The sequence below is a fragment of the Neopelma chrysocephalum genome, unplaced genomic scaffold (assembly GCF_003984885.1).
Source record: "Neopelma chrysocephalum unplaced genomic scaffold, ASM398488v2 Primary Assembly neopelma1_200, whole genome shotgun sequence".
Classification (NCBI taxonomy): Eukaryota; Metazoa; Chordata; class Aves; order Passeriformes; family Pipridae; genus Neopelma; species Neopelma chrysocephalum.
Genome location: NW_020897862.1, coordinates 2,716,542 through 2,734,934, shown reverse-complemented (window position 1 = coordinate 2,734,934; position 18,393 = coordinate 2,716,542). Strand labels below are relative to the sequence as shown.

General features: G+C 44.2%; 1 protein-coding gene across 1 annotated transcript; it reads left to right on the top strand.

The window, feature by feature from the left end:
• The first annotated feature begins 506 nt into the window (after positions 1-506).
• SLC25A33 (solute carrier family 25 member 33) lies at positions 507-17,327 on the top strand. The gene is made up of 7 exons (XM_027702985.1): positions 507-620; positions 8,086-8,265; positions 11,420-11,497; positions 12,994-13,094; positions 14,164-14,230; positions 15,487-15,767; positions 16,744-17,327. The coding sequence occupies exons 1-7, from the start codon at positions 571-573 to the stop codon at positions 16,944-16,946; spliced, it is 960 nt and encodes a 319-aa protein (XP_027558786.1). The 5' UTR covers positions 507-570; the 3' UTR covers positions 16,947-17,327.
• The last annotated feature ends 1,066 nt before the right edge of the window (positions 17,328-18,393 follow it).

The following is an 18,393-nucleotide window of genomic DNA, read 5'->3' as shown; positions in this document are numbered from 1 at the left end:
CACCCAGCGCTATCAATGTAACCCCTAAACCACTAAAATCACATCGCCCAGTGCCAGATCCAGACATCTCCAGGGCTGGTGACTCCACTACCTTCCAATGCGTGATGGATGACCACCTTATTTTTTTTCCTAATACCCAATCCGGATCTCCCGTGACTCAAAGCCGGAGCTTTAGCTTTGGCTCGAGCACTGCTGCGCTCCGAGAGGCGCCTGCGAGAGCGCCGCGGGGACAGCGGCGGCAGGGGCTGTGTGAGTGCCATCACACACACACACATACAGAGAGCCACTGTCACCTCCGCGGGGGTCACCGCCCTCGACCACCCCGCGCCCCCCGTGTCCCTCCGCTCGCGGTGACGTCACGGCGAGGCGGGAGTGTGTGCGGTGACGTCACCGCGCGGGGCGGTGCCTCCTCCGGTGACGTCACCGCGCGGCCGGCCCCGCCCCGCCCGCCGGGAGTCACGTGCGCGCGCGCGGCCCGTTCGCCGCCCGCAGCTCCCGGCGGGGCCCGAGCGCGGCCCGGCGGCACCGCCTGCGACACCTTCCTTCAGCACCGCCACCGCCGCCGCGGCCATGGCGGGCGGCCCGCAGGAGAACACGCTGCTGCACCTCTTCGCCGGCGGGTGAGTGCGAGCCCCGCCGGGAGGGACGCGCCGGCCCCCGCGGCTCCCGCCTGAGGGGCGGGTGGGGACACTTTGCCCTCCCTTCCCCCCCGTGCCCCGCCGTGAGGGACCCCCCTGTGCCCGCTGCCGTCTGGAAGGAGCCGGGCCGCCCAGGAATAGCAAATCCATCCTTGGCGCGCCGGGCAGGGAGGGCTCTCGGGGCCGCCCGAGGTCACGCCGGCTGCGCTGTGACACTCGCGGTGTGTGAGGTCCAGAGCCCGCAGGGCGCGGGGAAAGGGATCGCCGTAAATGCTGCCCTGCCTGCGGGGCCTGCGGGGCCGGGCAGGGCTGAGCGCTGTCGCCCAAACAGCGCTGCCCGCTCGGGTGGCTGCGTGTTTGTCGCTGGGCCGCGGCGCGGGCTGGGGAAGGAGGTGTTGGCTCAGCGCTTCCATGGGCTCTGTGGAGGTGGCAGTCGGCGTGGAGGCGTTCCACGGAGCCCGTAACTGCCTGATCCCTGTGATCACACTGAAAAGCAAGTGCTCCCGAAAGGGAAAAGCAGTGGGGGGAAGGGGAGTTCGAGAAGGGCCTGGTACTTGTGTGCAAATGACCTGGCATTCCAGGCCGCTTCTTGCTTCCAGGACCTGTAAACGTACTGGTTTTGTTGTGTTAAAGTAACACAACACAAACCACCAGCCAAAAACCCTTCCAAAAAGCCCTGTTGGTTAACTTACGACAGTTGTTTTAACAGTAATCCAGTAAGAAAATTTTATGCTGTAAACTAATTTTTAATCATCTGTCGTGCAGATTAAGTGGACTTTTGCCCTTGTCAAAAATATTTAATTTTAAGTTTTTAGCAGCTTAAGTTATCTAAGTAATAGAATATTCCGTAGTGCTTGTCAGCTGACAGTAGTTGGGAAGCCAACATGAAATCTGTTGTCAGTTTAAATCTGTTTAATAGCAGACCGATTTTTTTTCTGTTGCTAAACAGGAGATTTCAGTCTCCTCTGACATGTCCTTGGAACAATAGGTTCATTTAATATAATATTATACCCAAGAGAGCTCAGTTTTTCAGAGACACTTCTGCTGGCTTGAATACTTTGTGCTAAATCCCCTCTTCCCCCTGCCTCCTCCACTTGGATCAGAGCAGCACCTGGAACCTGGGACAGAAGCTGGACCTGGATGTACACGTGGAACTTCTTTGGGTAGTAACAACGCCTATCCAGAGCTCCTGGTGTCCTCATGTAACTCATCAGACTATAAATAAATAGGAATTTTATGCTCATTAGTGTTTTAATCTAGTACTGGGTGGTCAGCATCTTCCTCAGTGATTTGTTGTACTCTTCTCCAGGGATCCCAGTAAACACTTTTTGCAGCAGGCCCAGGAAGGCACGAGGTCCAGTCTGGTTTTGAGAGAGCTCACAGGGAGAACCCAGCAGGGAATATCCCCCCTGACCACTCTGGTGGGATAAGATTGATCTGGTTCTGAAGCAGTGATGAAGATGCAGCACAGGGGACAGAGATGCCCTTTTAGGGTAAATGGGCCTTTAAAGGTTCAGTGCTGGACCTATTGCTGGTTCTGCATTTCTTGTTATTTAAAGGGACAAGGGAAAGTGTGCCATCATTTCTGTAATGGGAAAATGAGACAGCAGATTTAGGATTCTCCAGCACCAGCCAAGGCTGAAGTGTCTGGCCCCACACACACCCAACCTGCCATGCAGTTTATTTCAGAGCTCTCCCAGTTTCAGGCCCTGAATTCCCATATCCTCTCTGTGTGTGCACATTTATTAATGCTATTATCTGCTTTTCAAGTGAGAAATGCACTTTTTGGGGCTCACTGGATAGAACAAGAAATGGAACATCAAACTGGTGCCCGAATTATTAAAATGCCTTTCCCTACATGTAAGAAATGTTGTGGGAAATAGGTGATGTGTTTGGAGGGGTGCTGGGCCAGCCCACTGACAGGCAAGCTGGAAACCCTAATCAAATTAGATAAAAGGCTCTCTGTCATGTCTGCCTTGAGCATTTTGCTTTTTAATAGTAGTAGTGGTAGAGAATATCTGCTCAATAAAGTCTGTTTAAAGGAGCTCAGCTGTGATAATATTTTGCTGCATCTATTACATCCCAAAGGAATTTTAGAAAGAATTAGTGTGTTAGTGCTTGAGTAATAGTCTCTGTTGAGGCCTTTTCCTCAGTCCTTCATATACCTTCACCTTTGCACTTCATTTCACAGAACGTTGTTACAGTAAATGGGTTGTACTGTGACATAAAGCTGCTTGCAGAACCAAGACCTTGGATAAAATTACCCATACAGCCAAAGAAAATGCTGGAAGTTCAGAATACTTTATAAGTGTAAGATGCCAACCTTTGTTCACTTGTAAAGTGTTTTCTGCAGATAAAGCGAGAGCAGCCAATTCACTTGAAATAATTTGAATAGAGACATTATTGCTGCTACAGTGGCTTTCTGGGAAGGTGAGGATGGGGGGTGGTGTGAGATTAAAATGTAATACACTATCTTTATGTGTGCACAAACCAGGCCAGCCTCAGATAATCTCAGTGGCCAGAACAGAAGTGTTTAGTACTTCAGAGCCTGGGAGTGATGAAATGCACTTGAATGTTGCAAAGTGCTCTGCAGTTGTTGAAAGAGGTGGTTTCCTATTAACCAGGTTGTTCAAGGCAAACGGACTCATTGGCCCCTTAGTTTCTGTTCGTTCCTTTTAAGGCTGCCAGTGGTAACAGCAAACCAAAGGGTCTTGGAGTTCTGATGGGAACACGGCTCTGAGGGCTGGGAAGGTTTTGGAAGCAGCAGGGACAATGATGCCTGAGTTGCACAACAGATATAAGGCTGTTTACAAGCCTGGGTTCCTGTTTCCCTGCTCAAGTCAGGACAGTTGTTGCTTGTTTTTGTTTAGGAAAAGCTGCTGCAGCAGAGCTTACTCCATGTTGTCTTTCCAGCTGGAGTAATGCTGTTTACTATAGGGATTTCCTAAGAAGTGGTATTGGGAGGCTGCAGTGCCCTTCCTAGAACTGGCAAAGAGCAAAACCTGGGCAGAAGCTTTTAATCCCGAGTTCATATAGGCACTGTGTGATGTGTGTTCTGGAGTGGTTTGGTGCAGACTGGGGGGAGTGTTTGATTGGAACCATGTTTGTGACTTGGCTGTTTTCTGTCTCGGAATTGAAGCCTAATTCCACAACTCCCTTGCTCCTGTGGCTCTGAAAAGCAGCCTTAGATACCAAAGCTTGCTTAAGCCACCTGTATAAGAGTTGGAAGCATTAATGTGGGAAGGTGGGTGACATCCAGCTGCTTTGAATTGAGGGCACAGTGGTATCTGTCTCCCCGGGCACAGGTGGATTGTCTCAGTCAAAGCCAAGAGGTGTTTGATGCTCAAGGTAACATTATTAGCTGGGATTCATTGAACGACCAATATCTTAAAATTCATTAGGAACAGTCTGCATTGCTGTGATACTCAGTTTCCTGTGGCATCTGAGAATGCAGCAGATTGTTTTCTTTACAGTATTGACAGTGCAGTGATGAAATCTCAAAGGTAGAACCTGCTTGGCTGTTTCTGCTGTGCACATCACGTTAGACCACGTGGCATGGTTTGGAAAACCAGAAGAACTTCATATACTCCCACTGCAAAATGTGTCAGGCTGGTTATAAGCTGTGATTTCTCTAACCAGGCAGCTCCATCATCATTGCTTGTGATCTTGGTGAAGTCAGGGGTACTCTACTGAAAGATCTTTGTTTTGCAGAGCTCCCTTTAACGTTCAGCATTGTCTTGTTATTTGTATTGAGAATATTGCTCAGTGATTAAATCTAGGAGTGATGAAGTAAGTCTTGCTCTTAATTAAGATTCTTGGCATCTCTATCAATTGTTCTGGTGGGTGCTGAGGGTTTATTTCAAGTGCAAGTCATGGGTACATTGGGGGTGGACTTTGTACAGGCAGAAAGCTGGCAGCAAGGGAGAAATGGGAGTTGGATTTTGAGATGTGAATCTTCTGTATGTTTTTTAAAGTCTTCTCTTTTATGGAAGTAAATTATTTCTCTGCAGCTGTTAATGCAGAATACATTATGTTTCTCCATGTTTCTGTGTTTGACTTGTTGAAAATACTCTGTCATTGTGTTATGTTTCTAGGGAAGTTTCTATCTTTTCACTAAGGACAGATTCAGGCACTGTTTTGGGATTTTTGCAAGAGGCTGGTGCAGTAAACACTGTTTAACATCTCTGAAACTATTGTTCTGCACTGATGGATTAAAAAAATCCCTGACTCACAGCAGTATGAAGACTTGGAGGCAGCATAAGACTTTCCCAAATCAAGTTTATCTTCCTGCATAGCCCTGAACCTTTTGGGGTCTGTGGCTGTTTATATAGCTGAGGTTGTTTCTCCTTTCTTCCCAGAGTCAGGCATTTGGAACACCCCAGGAATACAAAGTGTTTCTCTTGTGCACAGTGTGTTGTTTTTCAGGCGTGTTCCCAGGAACTGGAGCAACACCAGGGAGGGATGTGTAGAATTCCCATGCAGAGAAAAATAATCTCATCTGAAAAAACTGCCCAATACATCAAAGTCCTTACTTGAACTATCTGCAGTATATTTATATTTGAAACAGTGTGTGTGCACCCTGGTGACATTTTGAGAATTGCTCTGTTAGAGAATGTTTTTTTTCTTAAATGTCACACTGACAACATAAACTCTGAGCTGTTAAAACTGGTATTGCAAATATTCACTCATTGTGCTGAGTATCAGAGGATTACATGTGCATTGCCAGAAGTACTTAAATATTAAAGGCTGCATAAATTAACTGGATTATCAGTCTAAAAGGATGAAAGGCAAGGAGTGGAGTAGGAAGGCAAGAAGACAGCTGCTGCAGGAGGGCATATGCCAGAGAGGCTAAAAAACTGTATGGCAAGATGTCACTGGACTGAGCAGCTGGTGGTTCAGAAAATAGCAAATAGAGTTTCAGTGCTCTGAATTTATGAATTGTTACTGACAAAGTATTGTTGTAATGGTCATAAATGTGAAATAAATGAGGACTGAAGACAGGGTACACAGCAGTGGAGCATTGGTAGGGGAATGAATTGGGAATTAAGGCAATCAAATTCTCTTCATCAAGTTCCCACAGACTTACAATTGCTCTGAGTAGGATGATGAGTCAGGTGTTAATTGTATGTACTTGTATCTGTATTGGATGTACATCTTAGGGAAGGAATCAGTGAGGACCTGAAAGGGGGATCCTCAAAACACTTTCTGCTCTGAGTTATGTGTGGAACAGGAAAGGTTTTGCTGGAGAAGCCATTCCTGACCGGCCTTTTCCCCCTGAGGTCTAATTTCAGAGAAGTGTGAGCAACGTGAGATTCATCTGACAAAACAAGGACGCTGAACTGGAGGCTCTTTGCTGATACTCAGAGACCTCAGCTCCGAGCCCTGGGTCAGTACACAAAATAATCAGCCCTGATAAAGTCTGTGAGCAGGGTCATTTCTGAGCCAAATGACACAGTTTCAGCTGCTGTGGACCCAGTTGCTGACTTCAGGCAGCACTCAAAGCATAAGTGCTCCAAAGGGAGAAGGCAAAGTCCATTCTTATGGTGTCTGTCACTGTGGATGGGTGGCTTGTCCCAAGTTCAGATTTTTATCCCTTTCATCAGGGAAGAGGAAGGAGCAAGGACTTAGAGAAGAAACTCATGGAACAGTGCTGTTAAATCATCTTGTCAGTCTCCTTGAAAACAGTTTCTTCTGTTGGATGCATTTAACATCTGAAAAGCACAGTTTGGGGTCATTCTCGGACAGAATCTTGCAGGACACGAAAGCTGTGGTGAGGAAGTTGTGTTCCCTGGCCATGAGGTCTGGGGTGTCCTTTTGAACCTTATAAAGACCTTCATTTCTGTGGTTGTATAGTCAGGGTGGTCAGGCTGTTAAAAACTTCAGGGGTTTGGCAAAGAGTGGTTTCTGTTGATGCAAGACATACTGTTTCAGCAAGCAAAAATAAGCTGTACTGGATAAAGCCTTTATAACCTTCAATTCCAAGACAGTATCTACAGCTGGGATCTTTTTGCCATTCTTTTATTGCCCTTTTCCTTGTGTTTAAAAAAAGGATTCTCCTAGTAAAGTAGTTCATGTCTAGAAGGGGCTTTAGGAAATATGCACTAGTGCATTCATTAATGTCCTTCTACGGATCTCTGTTCCCAAATTAGTGCAGGTAATGTTCTTTAGCAACCAGTGGGGCTTTTTATACACAAGAAAAAGGGTGGGATTATTTTTTTAAATTCATCTTTTTTTAAATTCATCTCCCTTTCATGGAAAACTATTTAAATTACAATTTCACATGAACATCAAAGAGAGTTAAGTTGTTGACTCGTGGTGTTTTGTAAGGAAAATTGTAAACACAGGTTTTGGAAGGAGTCACGTGCTTTGACACTTGTGTAAACAAAGAAAATATTTCCTAATCAGTTCAGTTGTAGTAAATGCCCTTAGAAAAAAAACTGAAGTATTTAGTTAAGTCTAATATTTAGTTAAATCCCGGTGTGTTTGAGTAATAAAATGTAGATTTTATTACCTTTTAGCCAAGCCCAGCATTATGTTTAATTGTGAAGTTTGCCAGAGGGGACATTCAATTACGACAGAGGAACAGCAGCAGAGAGAGAAATGGGTTTGACCAGTCACTCTCCAGATCACTGATTAAAATGAAAATTAGGATTGATACACTTTATATTCTTGTCCAGGTGTCCTTTTTATGAGGCTCAGTGTGACAGTATTAAGATGAATTTATGCCTATTATAGGATCGTGTGTGTATAATATTTTATTTCTGTTCTTCTGTTATTAGAGTGGGGTGGGCTGTTCCTTAGTAGCCTTTCTGCCCTGTTATTCTGTTTTCCCACCCTCCTTCTCATCCTTGCAGCTTCCTTCCCTCTGTACAACCCCCCAAAAAAGTTGACGTCCATTCTTTTATTTAAGAGTGCCTAACTTAGTATAGTTTCTATATTTACTCCTCTGTAATCATAAGTACTGAAGTGGTGAAGAATTATGTTGTTGTGTTTTCAGTCTGTAGTGTCCTAATCCCCAGTGGCTTGTTCTCATCTCCCAACTTCCTGCTTCCCATAAGAAAATCCATCCAAGGGTATGTCTGTTTTAGGACAACAACCTCTGAAACATTGGATGCCTCTGAAGTTTTTACAGGCAGAATTCCACGTTGTGGTAGAACATGGGACCAGTCCCATGGTCAGTCAGGGATTTTGTGTCAGTGCTGGGAATCACCTTTGTGTTTACCAATCTCATCGCTACACATGATCATTCTACCAGTTTCTCCAGCTTTCTCCCTTCCCCCAGGGCATGGGAACAGTTTTCCTTTGCCTCCTGCCAAAATTACCCTGTTTCCTAATGATTTGTCCACAACATAGAACCAGCTGGAGACAAGTCTTCAGGTTTTATTTACACACTGTGCTGTGATTTGGTTTTCAACCTCTTGTCTTCTGTTTAAATTGTATTTTGCAGATGTGGGGGAACAGTTGGTGCCATCTTTACGTGTCCCTTAGAGGTAATAAAGACAAGGCTTCAATCTTCCAAGCTGGCCTTCCGGACTGTCTACTACCCACAGGTGCAGCTGGGGACCATCAGTGGTGAAGGGATGGTCAGGCCAACATCTGTGTCACCTGGGCTCTTCAGTGTCCTCAAGTGAGTGCTGCTGCTCCTCTCATTCAGTTCCTTGACTCCAGTGATCCGAGTTTTCCCTTCCTCTGTGCAAACACAGAATGCAAATTTTGCTCCAGACTTGCACTGGAAAGATTCATGTCAGTTGGGCTTCTGCCTTCAGCCACAGAAAGAGAAATCATTCTTTTAAAAGCACAGATGTATTCAGGACTCCTGAGTGCTCCTTTGAACTTCCATGGGAATTTGTTTCCAGTGCTTAGAAACTTTCCAAATTGAGTAAGAGCCTGGAGGGTTATTTTTAAATCGTCTCCTCACATTTAGGCTTTTTGGTAGTTATGATTTCCTAGGGGTCAATACACAGGACAGACTGTAAGATCTTAATGTACCTTAGCTTGTGGGAACTGTCAGAAAGGACTTTTTTTTTTCTCTTTTTCAACACTGAAAAGTGTCATCTTTGTCACTCATTTGGAATAGTCGTGTTTGCTGTGTCCTTTGAGCATTGCACACGTAATCCTTACTAACTGAGGGCAGTTCCTGGTAAAGGATTGAAGGACTGCATAAGTCATACATGCTGTCTTTTTCTTTTTCCTGGAGCCATTCCCAATTTGCTTTGAGTAACTTGTAGAGATACTTGTTGCTATTGCTGCCCATTTACCTGTTTGATGGAGGGAATTTTTAAGCCCTCTCTGGAAGCACACTCTCTTTGGAGTCTCATACAGAAGTGAGAGCCTTTCCTTCACCTCCATGGGCCAGCACTGTAACCAGGTTTGTGATTCCTGCCCTTAGTGCTGCAGGTCTGCCCCTGGTCTGTCCTTGAAGCTGGCACTGCTTTGAACCAGGTGACCTCCAGAATTCTGTGTTCCCATACATTTTAAGACATGCTTGCTGTACTTTTGTATGGATGATCTAAAACTGAAACTTATGGCAGTGGGGGAGAACACTTTTTGCAAAAGCACTCCCTAAAATGTAATCTCTACTTGGAGGCTTTTACCTTCTCGGCTGTAGCTGACAATGAGCTCTCCTCTGCTGTTAGATGTTGTCATTGCTGATTATTATTATCCATCAATCCTGTCGACAACAGTATTACAGTCTCTGTTAAAAGCCTTCTGAGTGGCTCAGGCTGCAGCACTTGCTGCTCTCGCTGTGCCCTTTCAGCTGTGTGTTCATGAAGAAGAGCAAATGTGAAATTACTTATCTTACAGCTGCTGAAAAATTCTACCAGCAACTCTGACATCCCAATCCCTACCACTGTGTTTAATACCAAAGCACCATCGACACATGGGTCAGACCTCCTGCAAAAGGATTGAGTTCTTTTGGCTCCCTGGGCACCCCAGGGTGATGCAGAGAGGTCCTGTTGAGATCAGGTGGCAGGAATGCCAAAGAAAACACCGGGTGGCAATGCAAGTTGAATGATTTTATGTAAGACCAGCAGGCCTGGCAGCCTGCCTGGGGAGAAGCTGCACAGTTATATAACAGTGGAGTGCTAATTCAAATTCTCTGCAGAGCTCTCTGCCTGGGAGTCATTCTGGCACTTGAGTTTCTGTATTGTAAACAGCCTGCTCTCCCCTGCCAAACATTTCTTTGTCTACTCAGAGGTGAGTCTAGAGCAGTTCGTGACTGAATGCGTGAGGTAGTGCCAGTTGCCTTTGATTTTCATTTCCTTTCCCTTGCTGTCTTTTCACCTTGCAGCATTTGACTTTAGGCAGCTGTAACTAAAGGAGGTGAAAACTTTAAGGCAAAAGGTTCTTAATTCATCCTCTGGGCCCATCTTTTTCTGGGACTGTCTCATTTTTTTTAGGGGGAGAGGAAATGGTTTAAAATTGGGTCAACCTTTTAATATATTTATTAAGCTTGTTAAATATGGTGACTATGATCTTGATTTCATTTCGCTTCAGGAATTGCTTAGCTATGTGTATTGCCAAGTTTTCAAGCTGATTACTTTAGAGGATTGAGAAGTAAGAGCAAAATATTTCTGCTGTCATTCCCCTGCAGGCAGCATCTATGAAGAGCAGATAATGCTGTTGATTAACCTAAGAAAATAAAAATGTATGAAGAAAGAAGTGAAATTCAGTCTCTTGCTTTTACTCTTTCAGCCCTTTTTCAATCCTGATCGTGCATTCATTGCCAAACTGAGTATGACTTGGGCCTCCAGATTTGGGAAAATTATATGGCTGTGGAAGCAGCCATTAGAGCCCTACCTGTAAAATTGCTCTCTAAGGGTTAAAGGTGTTAAGTATGAAAGCCCCTTAACAGCTGTAAATAGAAAGAAAACAGGTACCCAGGGAGGCAGGTTAAGCCTGCTGCTGATAGAAGTTCATTCCAGAAGGACAGGCTGTTTTTGTCTAATCCATTTAAGATTCTGATGAGTTAGCCCAGCTGGAATCTGCAGTCGTGACTGTTAAGTGACAAAGAACAAGTAGTTGGTGGATCTGTCTCCTTGGAGACACTCAGCCCTGGAGTTTATACAGAAAGTTCAACTCTGCTGCAGAAAAAAAGTGTTTCAGAAGCTCATGTATCTCCTCCTGTCTAATGAGCTTGGGTTTGAAGTCTGTGGGGAACACTCTCAACAGTGCTAATGACCTAGAGAGCAAATTCTGAAACCTGGCAGTTCCAGTGAGTGCAGTGACTGCCCATGGAGCCTGGAATTATCTGGATTTTCTTGCATGGTTTTCCCATGGGGAGTTCAGTTCGGAGAGCTGCTGTCTAGCAGACTGTGCACTCACATAGCTTGTGGTTTGGCTGCCACATTTCACCTTTGTGTCATCACTGGGTCATTGTGAAAGGGAAAAGCATTTCTTTTTTCATCTCTCTGTACAGGACTGTACAGGAGGCAAACTCCTGAATAGCTTAGATACAGAGAATGCCAAAAATATCCTTTCTTCATCAGACTCAACTATCACTGGATTCTCCAGGAAACTTTAAATCAATTCCTGACAGCTTTCAATGAATGGAAATTATAACCTGGTGCCATATGCCACCCATTTGCCTGTAGTGCACTGAATTTTATGGTACAGTGGCTTTTATTCAGTAGTCTATAATTCTACTAATTTTGAAGGATATCATGTAGCTTAAAATCTTTATAGCTTCACAGTAATACTCATTGCTTTTATATAGTTCTGCCTGACAGAACAAGAAATGTAACTTTTAACCTAAATACTATCTTTGTTTTTATTTTAAGGTCAATTCTGGAAAAAGAAGGACCAAGGTCACTCTTCCGAGGGCTGGGTCCAAACTTGGTTGGAGTTGCACCATCAAGGTAAATAGTTAAACTATTGCTAAAAGTAACATTTGAGATGCCAACACAAATGTTAACAGTGCATTTGTGATTCAAAATAGCAGGCCATGAAGTTATCCCGTCTGTAAAGTGAGATTTGTAGAGGTACACTGCTCAGTGTGCACACCAAGAAACACTGGTAGAAATCTGGTTTACACTTGTGTAACACTGTAAGATGCAGAGTAAATACAGCACTGAAATTCCAAGTCATTGCAAGAGCCACTTATGTGCTTGAGAAGGCAAGAGAAAAGTCTGTACAGTGCAGAAAAGTCTGTAGGACTAATAATTGCATTATTCTAATATGCTGCTTCTCTTGAATATGTAACAGTGCCCAGCAGTGAGTGGGAGCTGGATGCCAGGGGGCAGGGATACCTGTCTGATCCTTGATTGCCTGAATTCTTCTCCAATGAAAAACTTCAGCTGAGGGGGAAGGAGTCTCATTGCTGCCACACAACCCCAGAAGGGAGTGTGTGCCCCTCTTTTAACAGCAACAACAAAAGCAGCTACAAATTTGCTTGCATTTGGAAGTCTTACAGGCACCGAAAGGGATTCTACGTGTGCCTGTGGCTGTCCCAGTCTTGGCAGGGCTGAAGATCTTTCTGTCTAGGAAATGTTAAAACTCATTGGCCACTGGAAAATTGGCGGATGTTTTGTGCCTAAAATTGAACCAGTTGAAAGGGAACTTGAAGAATGGTGAACTCCCTGCCTGGCCTCTTGCCTAGTAGGTGGGATGTTCCCCTCTGGAAGCAGGGAGTCCTGTTTCTGTACAGGTGACCTTTGCAGCAGGGATCTGAATCCAATCCATGCTTGTCCATGCAACTCACTCATGCTGTCTTTTGGGTTCCTTCACATTCATCCATAAGATTGCAGTAAGGTATTTCATGGAAATTCTCAAATTGTAGCCACCATTATCCACCTTTTTCTAGCAGTTCCCTTAGCTGTGAGCTGAGCTTACTTGATTCAGGCAGCTTCTTACTCACCCCATTGATTGTTGCAGATCAGCTGAGCTTCCTCCATTCCTGTGCATTTTGTAGGGATTTGAGGTGGATAAAACTTTTATTTCAGTCCAGGCTTAAGTGTTTAAAGCATGAAGTGCTGCTGATGCAGTTAGAGTGCTGCACAAATTTATGGAAAACATGGGCTCCAGGTGGGAAAGGGACAGTCCCAAGTTTACAAAAAGTGTATAGTGCCAGAGCTGGTGTAGGTATCAGATCTAACTTGCTTTGTCTGCAAGACCATCTTGCCTCCCATAGTAAAATATTTTTACCCTGTGGGTGTCAAGTCAAATAGGGGCACTGTAGTGTAAGGGGAAAAAAAAAACCCCAAAGCCAAACAAAACCTCCTGTGTCCTTGTAGATAGAAGTGGTCATGTGGAGGCCTCTTTGGAGAGAGGTTTGGTTTTCAGGGGTGGGGAGAAGAACAGTAATTGTCTCATTTGATATTGTATTACACTGCTTTTCTTTTTTTTTTCCCCACAGAGCTGTCTACTTTGGATGCTACTCCAAAGCCAAAGAGCAATTCAACAGCATGTTTGTGCCCAACAGCAACATTGTGCATGTCTGTTCTGCAGGTTCTGCAGGTTTGTGTTTATAATTCACCTTCCCCATGGTCTGCAGCAGTACCTGTGTCCAGCCCTCAGCAGGCAGTGCACTGGTGTCTGAGACAGTGGCTCTGAGATGCACCTTAATTCTTTAAAGTATTTATTCCAAGCTGTTGTTGCTACAAGACTCCTTCTGGCCCTCTAAATAGTTCAGATATTAAAAGAATGGATCATAAGGTGGGGACTGGGCTGTCTGTCTGTGCAGGACCTGGGCTAACACAGCAGTCCTGGCTGACACCTCTGGGTGGTTGTGGTATATAAACAAGTACAAAGGGCAGTGTGTGGCATGTTCTGAAAATGTACACTTAGTCTGAGGTGGTATGTGCCAGAAAACAGCAGTTTGCAAGCTCCTAAATTGACTTTGTCTGTGCAGAAACTGTTTTTCTGTTCAACCTTGAAATATTTCTAGATTGCTGTTTACTAATTTGGGATGTTTTTCCAGCTGCAATGCTCTGGTAATGTCTCTGAAGGCATGAAAAAAAATTATTAGTGGACACCAGCAAACTTCTGATACTGTTTTAGCCAAATATTTTCAGGATGTTGTATTTTTCCTACCAGGCTGGGGAAAGTAGTTTGTTCTTGTAGGAAAAATACTGCAGAAGAGCTCTGCTAGTTCAATCATCAGTCATCAGAGTGGTCGCTAAAAATAACCGTTCCCAACCGAAGCCCTTAATTAGGGGTGGGTTCTGTTAATGAGCGGCTCAAGGGCACCACCTACAGCCCTGGGGAACACAAGTCCAGCACAGGAGTGTGTTCCCACGGGTTTGCTTGGAGCTGGGATTCCAAAACCCAGTCAGTGAGGAAGGTATGTTGTCTGCAGCAGCCTTTAGGAACATGACATACATATTAAAATAGGTGCAAAAAGGAAGGATCCACTGGTTGATGCCTCCTGAAGTTTAACATGAGATTGTAAAGCTGTGAACCTGGGGGGCTTTTGACACCTCTAGCCAGAGCTGGTGACTGGAACTGCATCACTGCACAGGGGGATAAAGGTCATGACAATCCACCAGCCTGGATTCAGCTGTACATTTGGTTTTCTTTTCTCCAGCCTTTATCACAAATTCCCTGATGAATCCTATATGGATGGTGAAAACGAGAATGCAGCTGGAACGGAAGTAAGTACCTGACTGAGGGAGATTGGATGCCACTGCATGGCTAAGGGAGCCTCTGGAAAACTGAACTTCCATGTCTTTACTCATGGCTCTTTGTACTTCCATAGAGCTTGCCCAGTTGTTTCCCTGACTCCCAGTTCCACCATATTTCTCTCTGGTCAGACTAAAAGTTCTGGTTCTGTGTGTCCTGTGTCAGTTGGATGCACAGATCCTGTTGAGAAGGATGTGGAAGTTGCCTTGAGAGCTGTTTGGTTCAGTCTCTGGTTTCACTGTAAATCTTTAGTTGAGCACAGCATTGTTTTTCTCCCAGATTCCTGCATACAGAATCCTCTGTAATTCAGGGGTCATGTTGAGGATAAATGTAATAAGGACTGAAATGCTTTGATACAGCAGTAACAGAGGCTATGGAAAGGTCACTTGTACTGAATCCAGGTCATACAGGTGTGTGTTACTGCAGCAGGCCAAAGGTGCTGATGCTCATGTAAACAGAAAGATGATGAGTTTAAATTGTAAAGAAGCCACATTAGTGTAGTTTCATCAAACACCCTGGAGGCACTAAGAATCTGTTGCAGTGGTTTAATGTTTTTTTGCCTCCTTCAGCATTGTGTTGCTGTTAACCACAGCTCCTGAAGACAGAGGGGGAATTTGACAGCAGTATCTTTTAGCCGAGTGATTCACAGTCACTGATGGATATCGAAGCAAGAAGGGACTCTGCTAAAAACGTGACTGCTTAGAATGGAAATTCCCTCCTGCAAGGACATGTTAGGTCAAATAAGAAGGATCTTATAAGGCACGACAACTTTATAAATAATTTATAGGACTTAATTTCAGCACTTCACAGGGTGGCACCTTTGAACTGAGTGCTGCCTCTTAAAATGAAGGATCGTTCCTCATGCAGCAGACCTGTGTCTCTTGGCCTGCTGAACATGGCTTTAAATGGAATCAGTGGTTTAGCACAAAGCAGTGTCTCTTCAGTGCTTATTGTCTTTTAAAGCAGAGGTGTGAACTGTGACAGACTGGATGGAACTCGAGCTGAAAGAATTATTCTGAGTATGTATTAGTGAAGTAGCAAAGCCAAGTGTGCACTCTTAGCATGAGAGTCCTGCTGTGTGCAGCTTTCCTAGGAGAATGTGGGAGTAACACTTAGCAGAGAACCACTTCTGTATTTATAAAAATACTGAAAGCCATAAGGGTGGATGTTTTTCGAATATTAATTCTTTTCTTTGCTCATAATATGCTCTGTTCTGTTTATTTTTTAGAGTCAGGGGCTCCAAACCAATGAATGCTTTGCAGTGTGCTAGATATGTGTACCAAACAGAAGGTATCCGTGGCTTTTATAGGGGCCTGACTGCCTCCTATGCAGGGATTTCTGAGACCATCATCTGCTTTGCTATTTATGAAAGTTTGAAAAAGCACTTAAAGGAAGTCCAACCACCCCCTTCTTCTAATGGGACTGAAAGGAGCTCGACGAACTTCTTTGGACTGATGTTTGCTGCTGCTGTTTCCAAGGGCTGTGCCTCTTGTATTGCTTATCCACACGGTATGTCAGCTCTTCCATTTATGAGAACTGTAGAGCAGCTGTTGCCTGTAATCCAAGACAAATGATGGGGTTTAGGGATGAAAATTCCTAGTTCTTTGAATGGCCAACTGCGTGTTGTTGTGCATTGGCATTTTCAGTACCGGTCCCACCATTCCTAGGGAGACACGTGGTTGGTGCTTGGGACTTGCTAGTTTAAAAACAACCCAAAAAAACACCAAAAAGAAATTGCTTGCTTAATGTTTCTGTTTTTACTAGTAGCCTCATGTAGCTAAGTCCCCACAGCCTTTGGGATTCTGTGATCAAGTTGTGGGAAAGAAACACTTGTGGGCTGAGCAGTGTTATTCTTTTTGGATAGATGTGAACGGTACCATGGTTGTGTAGAAAGAGCAATATTGATTATGTAGCATCAGTAAAGCATTTAGATCTGTAGTAGCTTCAATGAGCAAACAATTCATTTATTCCACATGAAGAACTCTTTAACTTTTCCTCTTGCCTGAAGGGCGATGTGTCCAGGATTCCATGGCTGGATGTACTGGCAGGCTGTTGGTACAGGAAGGTTTTCCTGTCCCTGGGGTTTGCATACAAGACCTTTCCTGGTAGTGGCATGTTTCTTAAAATGAAGGATCATTCCTCATGCAGCAGACCTCTGTCTCTTGGCCTGCTGAACATGGCTTTAAATGGAATCAGTGGTTTAGCACAAAGCAGTGTCTCTTCAGTGCTTATTGTCTTTTAAAGCAGAGGTGTGAACTGTGACAGACCAGATAGAACTCGAGCTGAAAGAATTATTCTGAGTATGTATTAGTGAAGTAGCAAAGCCAAGTGTGCACTCTTAGCATGAGAGTCCTGCTGTGTGCAGCTTTCCTAGGAGAATGTGGGAGTAACACTTAGCAGAGAACCATTTCTGTAGTTATAAAAGCTGTTGAAAGCCATAAGGGTGGAAGGTTTGCTCTGTTAACACTGTTCCCCTGCTCTGCAGAGGTCATACGGACACGGCTGCGGGAGGAAGGCACCAAGTACAAGGCTTTCATCCAGACAGCTCGGCTGGTGGCACGGGAGGAAGGTTACCTGGCCTTCTACAGAGGACTCTTTGCCCAGCTCATCCGGCAGATCCCAAACACAGCCATTGTGTTGTCCACCTACGAGTTAATTGTGTATCTCTTAGAAGACCATGCAAAGTAGCAGAGCCAAGACTTCAGTTACAGACTGAAGACCAATTCCTTCACTGAACAAATAGTCCTTTAAGAGACTGGTGCAGGTGGCAGTGCTGGTGGGAAAACTACAAGTCCGTGACCACCTGTGGATATTTCCTTTTGGAGTCATGCTTTCTGAAAGGTTTCAAGTCATTAACGTTAATAGTTAATTATAATTTTTTTTTAACTTGATGATAATTAAAATGCTACTAAATTAAATTACACTATTTAATTTAAGTATATGTTTGTCCTTTTCCTTAAGCACAGCCATATATGGTCAAGGAATGTACCTCATACTATCAAGTGATCTCTTGGACTGATGTTCATTAAAACTGTATTAAAACAGGAGAACTGGTTTGGACATTTGAAACTCTGTCTTCTTAGCACGGGGGTCATGTTGCTTTATAGCACTGTAATGCCCTAAATGCCCAAACAAGTTTGAGAGTAGTTCTGGTTTATTCAAGGTGCATCATTCATTGCTGTGTGAACACCCTGGAGTGTTCAAGTAGGACAGTCTTGTTTCTCTGTTTTGATGGTGTGAACTATGCACACCAGAATCTCTTAGAAAAATCACTTCCAATATGATTCTGGGAGGCTTGTCATAAAAATGTAACTACAGTTCTGTACCCCTGTGCATTTGGGATACATGGTTATGCTACTGGGTATAAACAGATCTGTCAGGACTTGGCTTTTAGACCTTGTTTTTGTGCAGGCCTGAGAGCATAAGGACAGTCAGTGATTGTGGCCTGGCTGCCCTGTGGGAATCCCATGAGATGGAGTAACTTGGTCAGGTATCCTTTTACTGCAATGGGACTTTATTGAACTATGTTTGCCTTATACTTCAATGCCAGAGGTCTAGAGAGTGGAAGAGAGGATAAGCTATGTCCTAAACACTATAAATGCAGTTCTGGATTCTGCTTTACAATATGATACTCAGGAACAAGTCCCTCTTGACTTGATGTCCTTGTAGAGCAGTGCTTCTGATGGGAATGAGATACTGTGTTATCTCGTGGATACATCACTGCAGTTAACACCAAAAAAATCCCCAGTCTATGTAAATAGTTCCTTCATGTTATTAGTTGATTTCTTGCTGAAGGCAATAAGGATTCATCAGCTTAGTGCAGTGTTCTGAAGAGTTCTCACATTTCATATAGCTGTGATGTCTGCCTTCCCCTTCACAAACACAGTATCCAAGGGGTATTCTTCAACAGTTCTCATGATACAATTCTTGCCTTTCACTTAAAAATCAAATATCCTGCACACCTGAGATTAGTTCTTCATAAAAAATAAGAGTATGGTTTCAATTTTAATAATCTTCACCACTTGCAGCAGTACCTTGTAATTCAAGTGTAGTATATGAATTACTATTACTGATAGTGTTTTCGAACTCAAATGTGTAGATTTGTGTTTTGCTTTGGCCATACTATGCTCTTCAT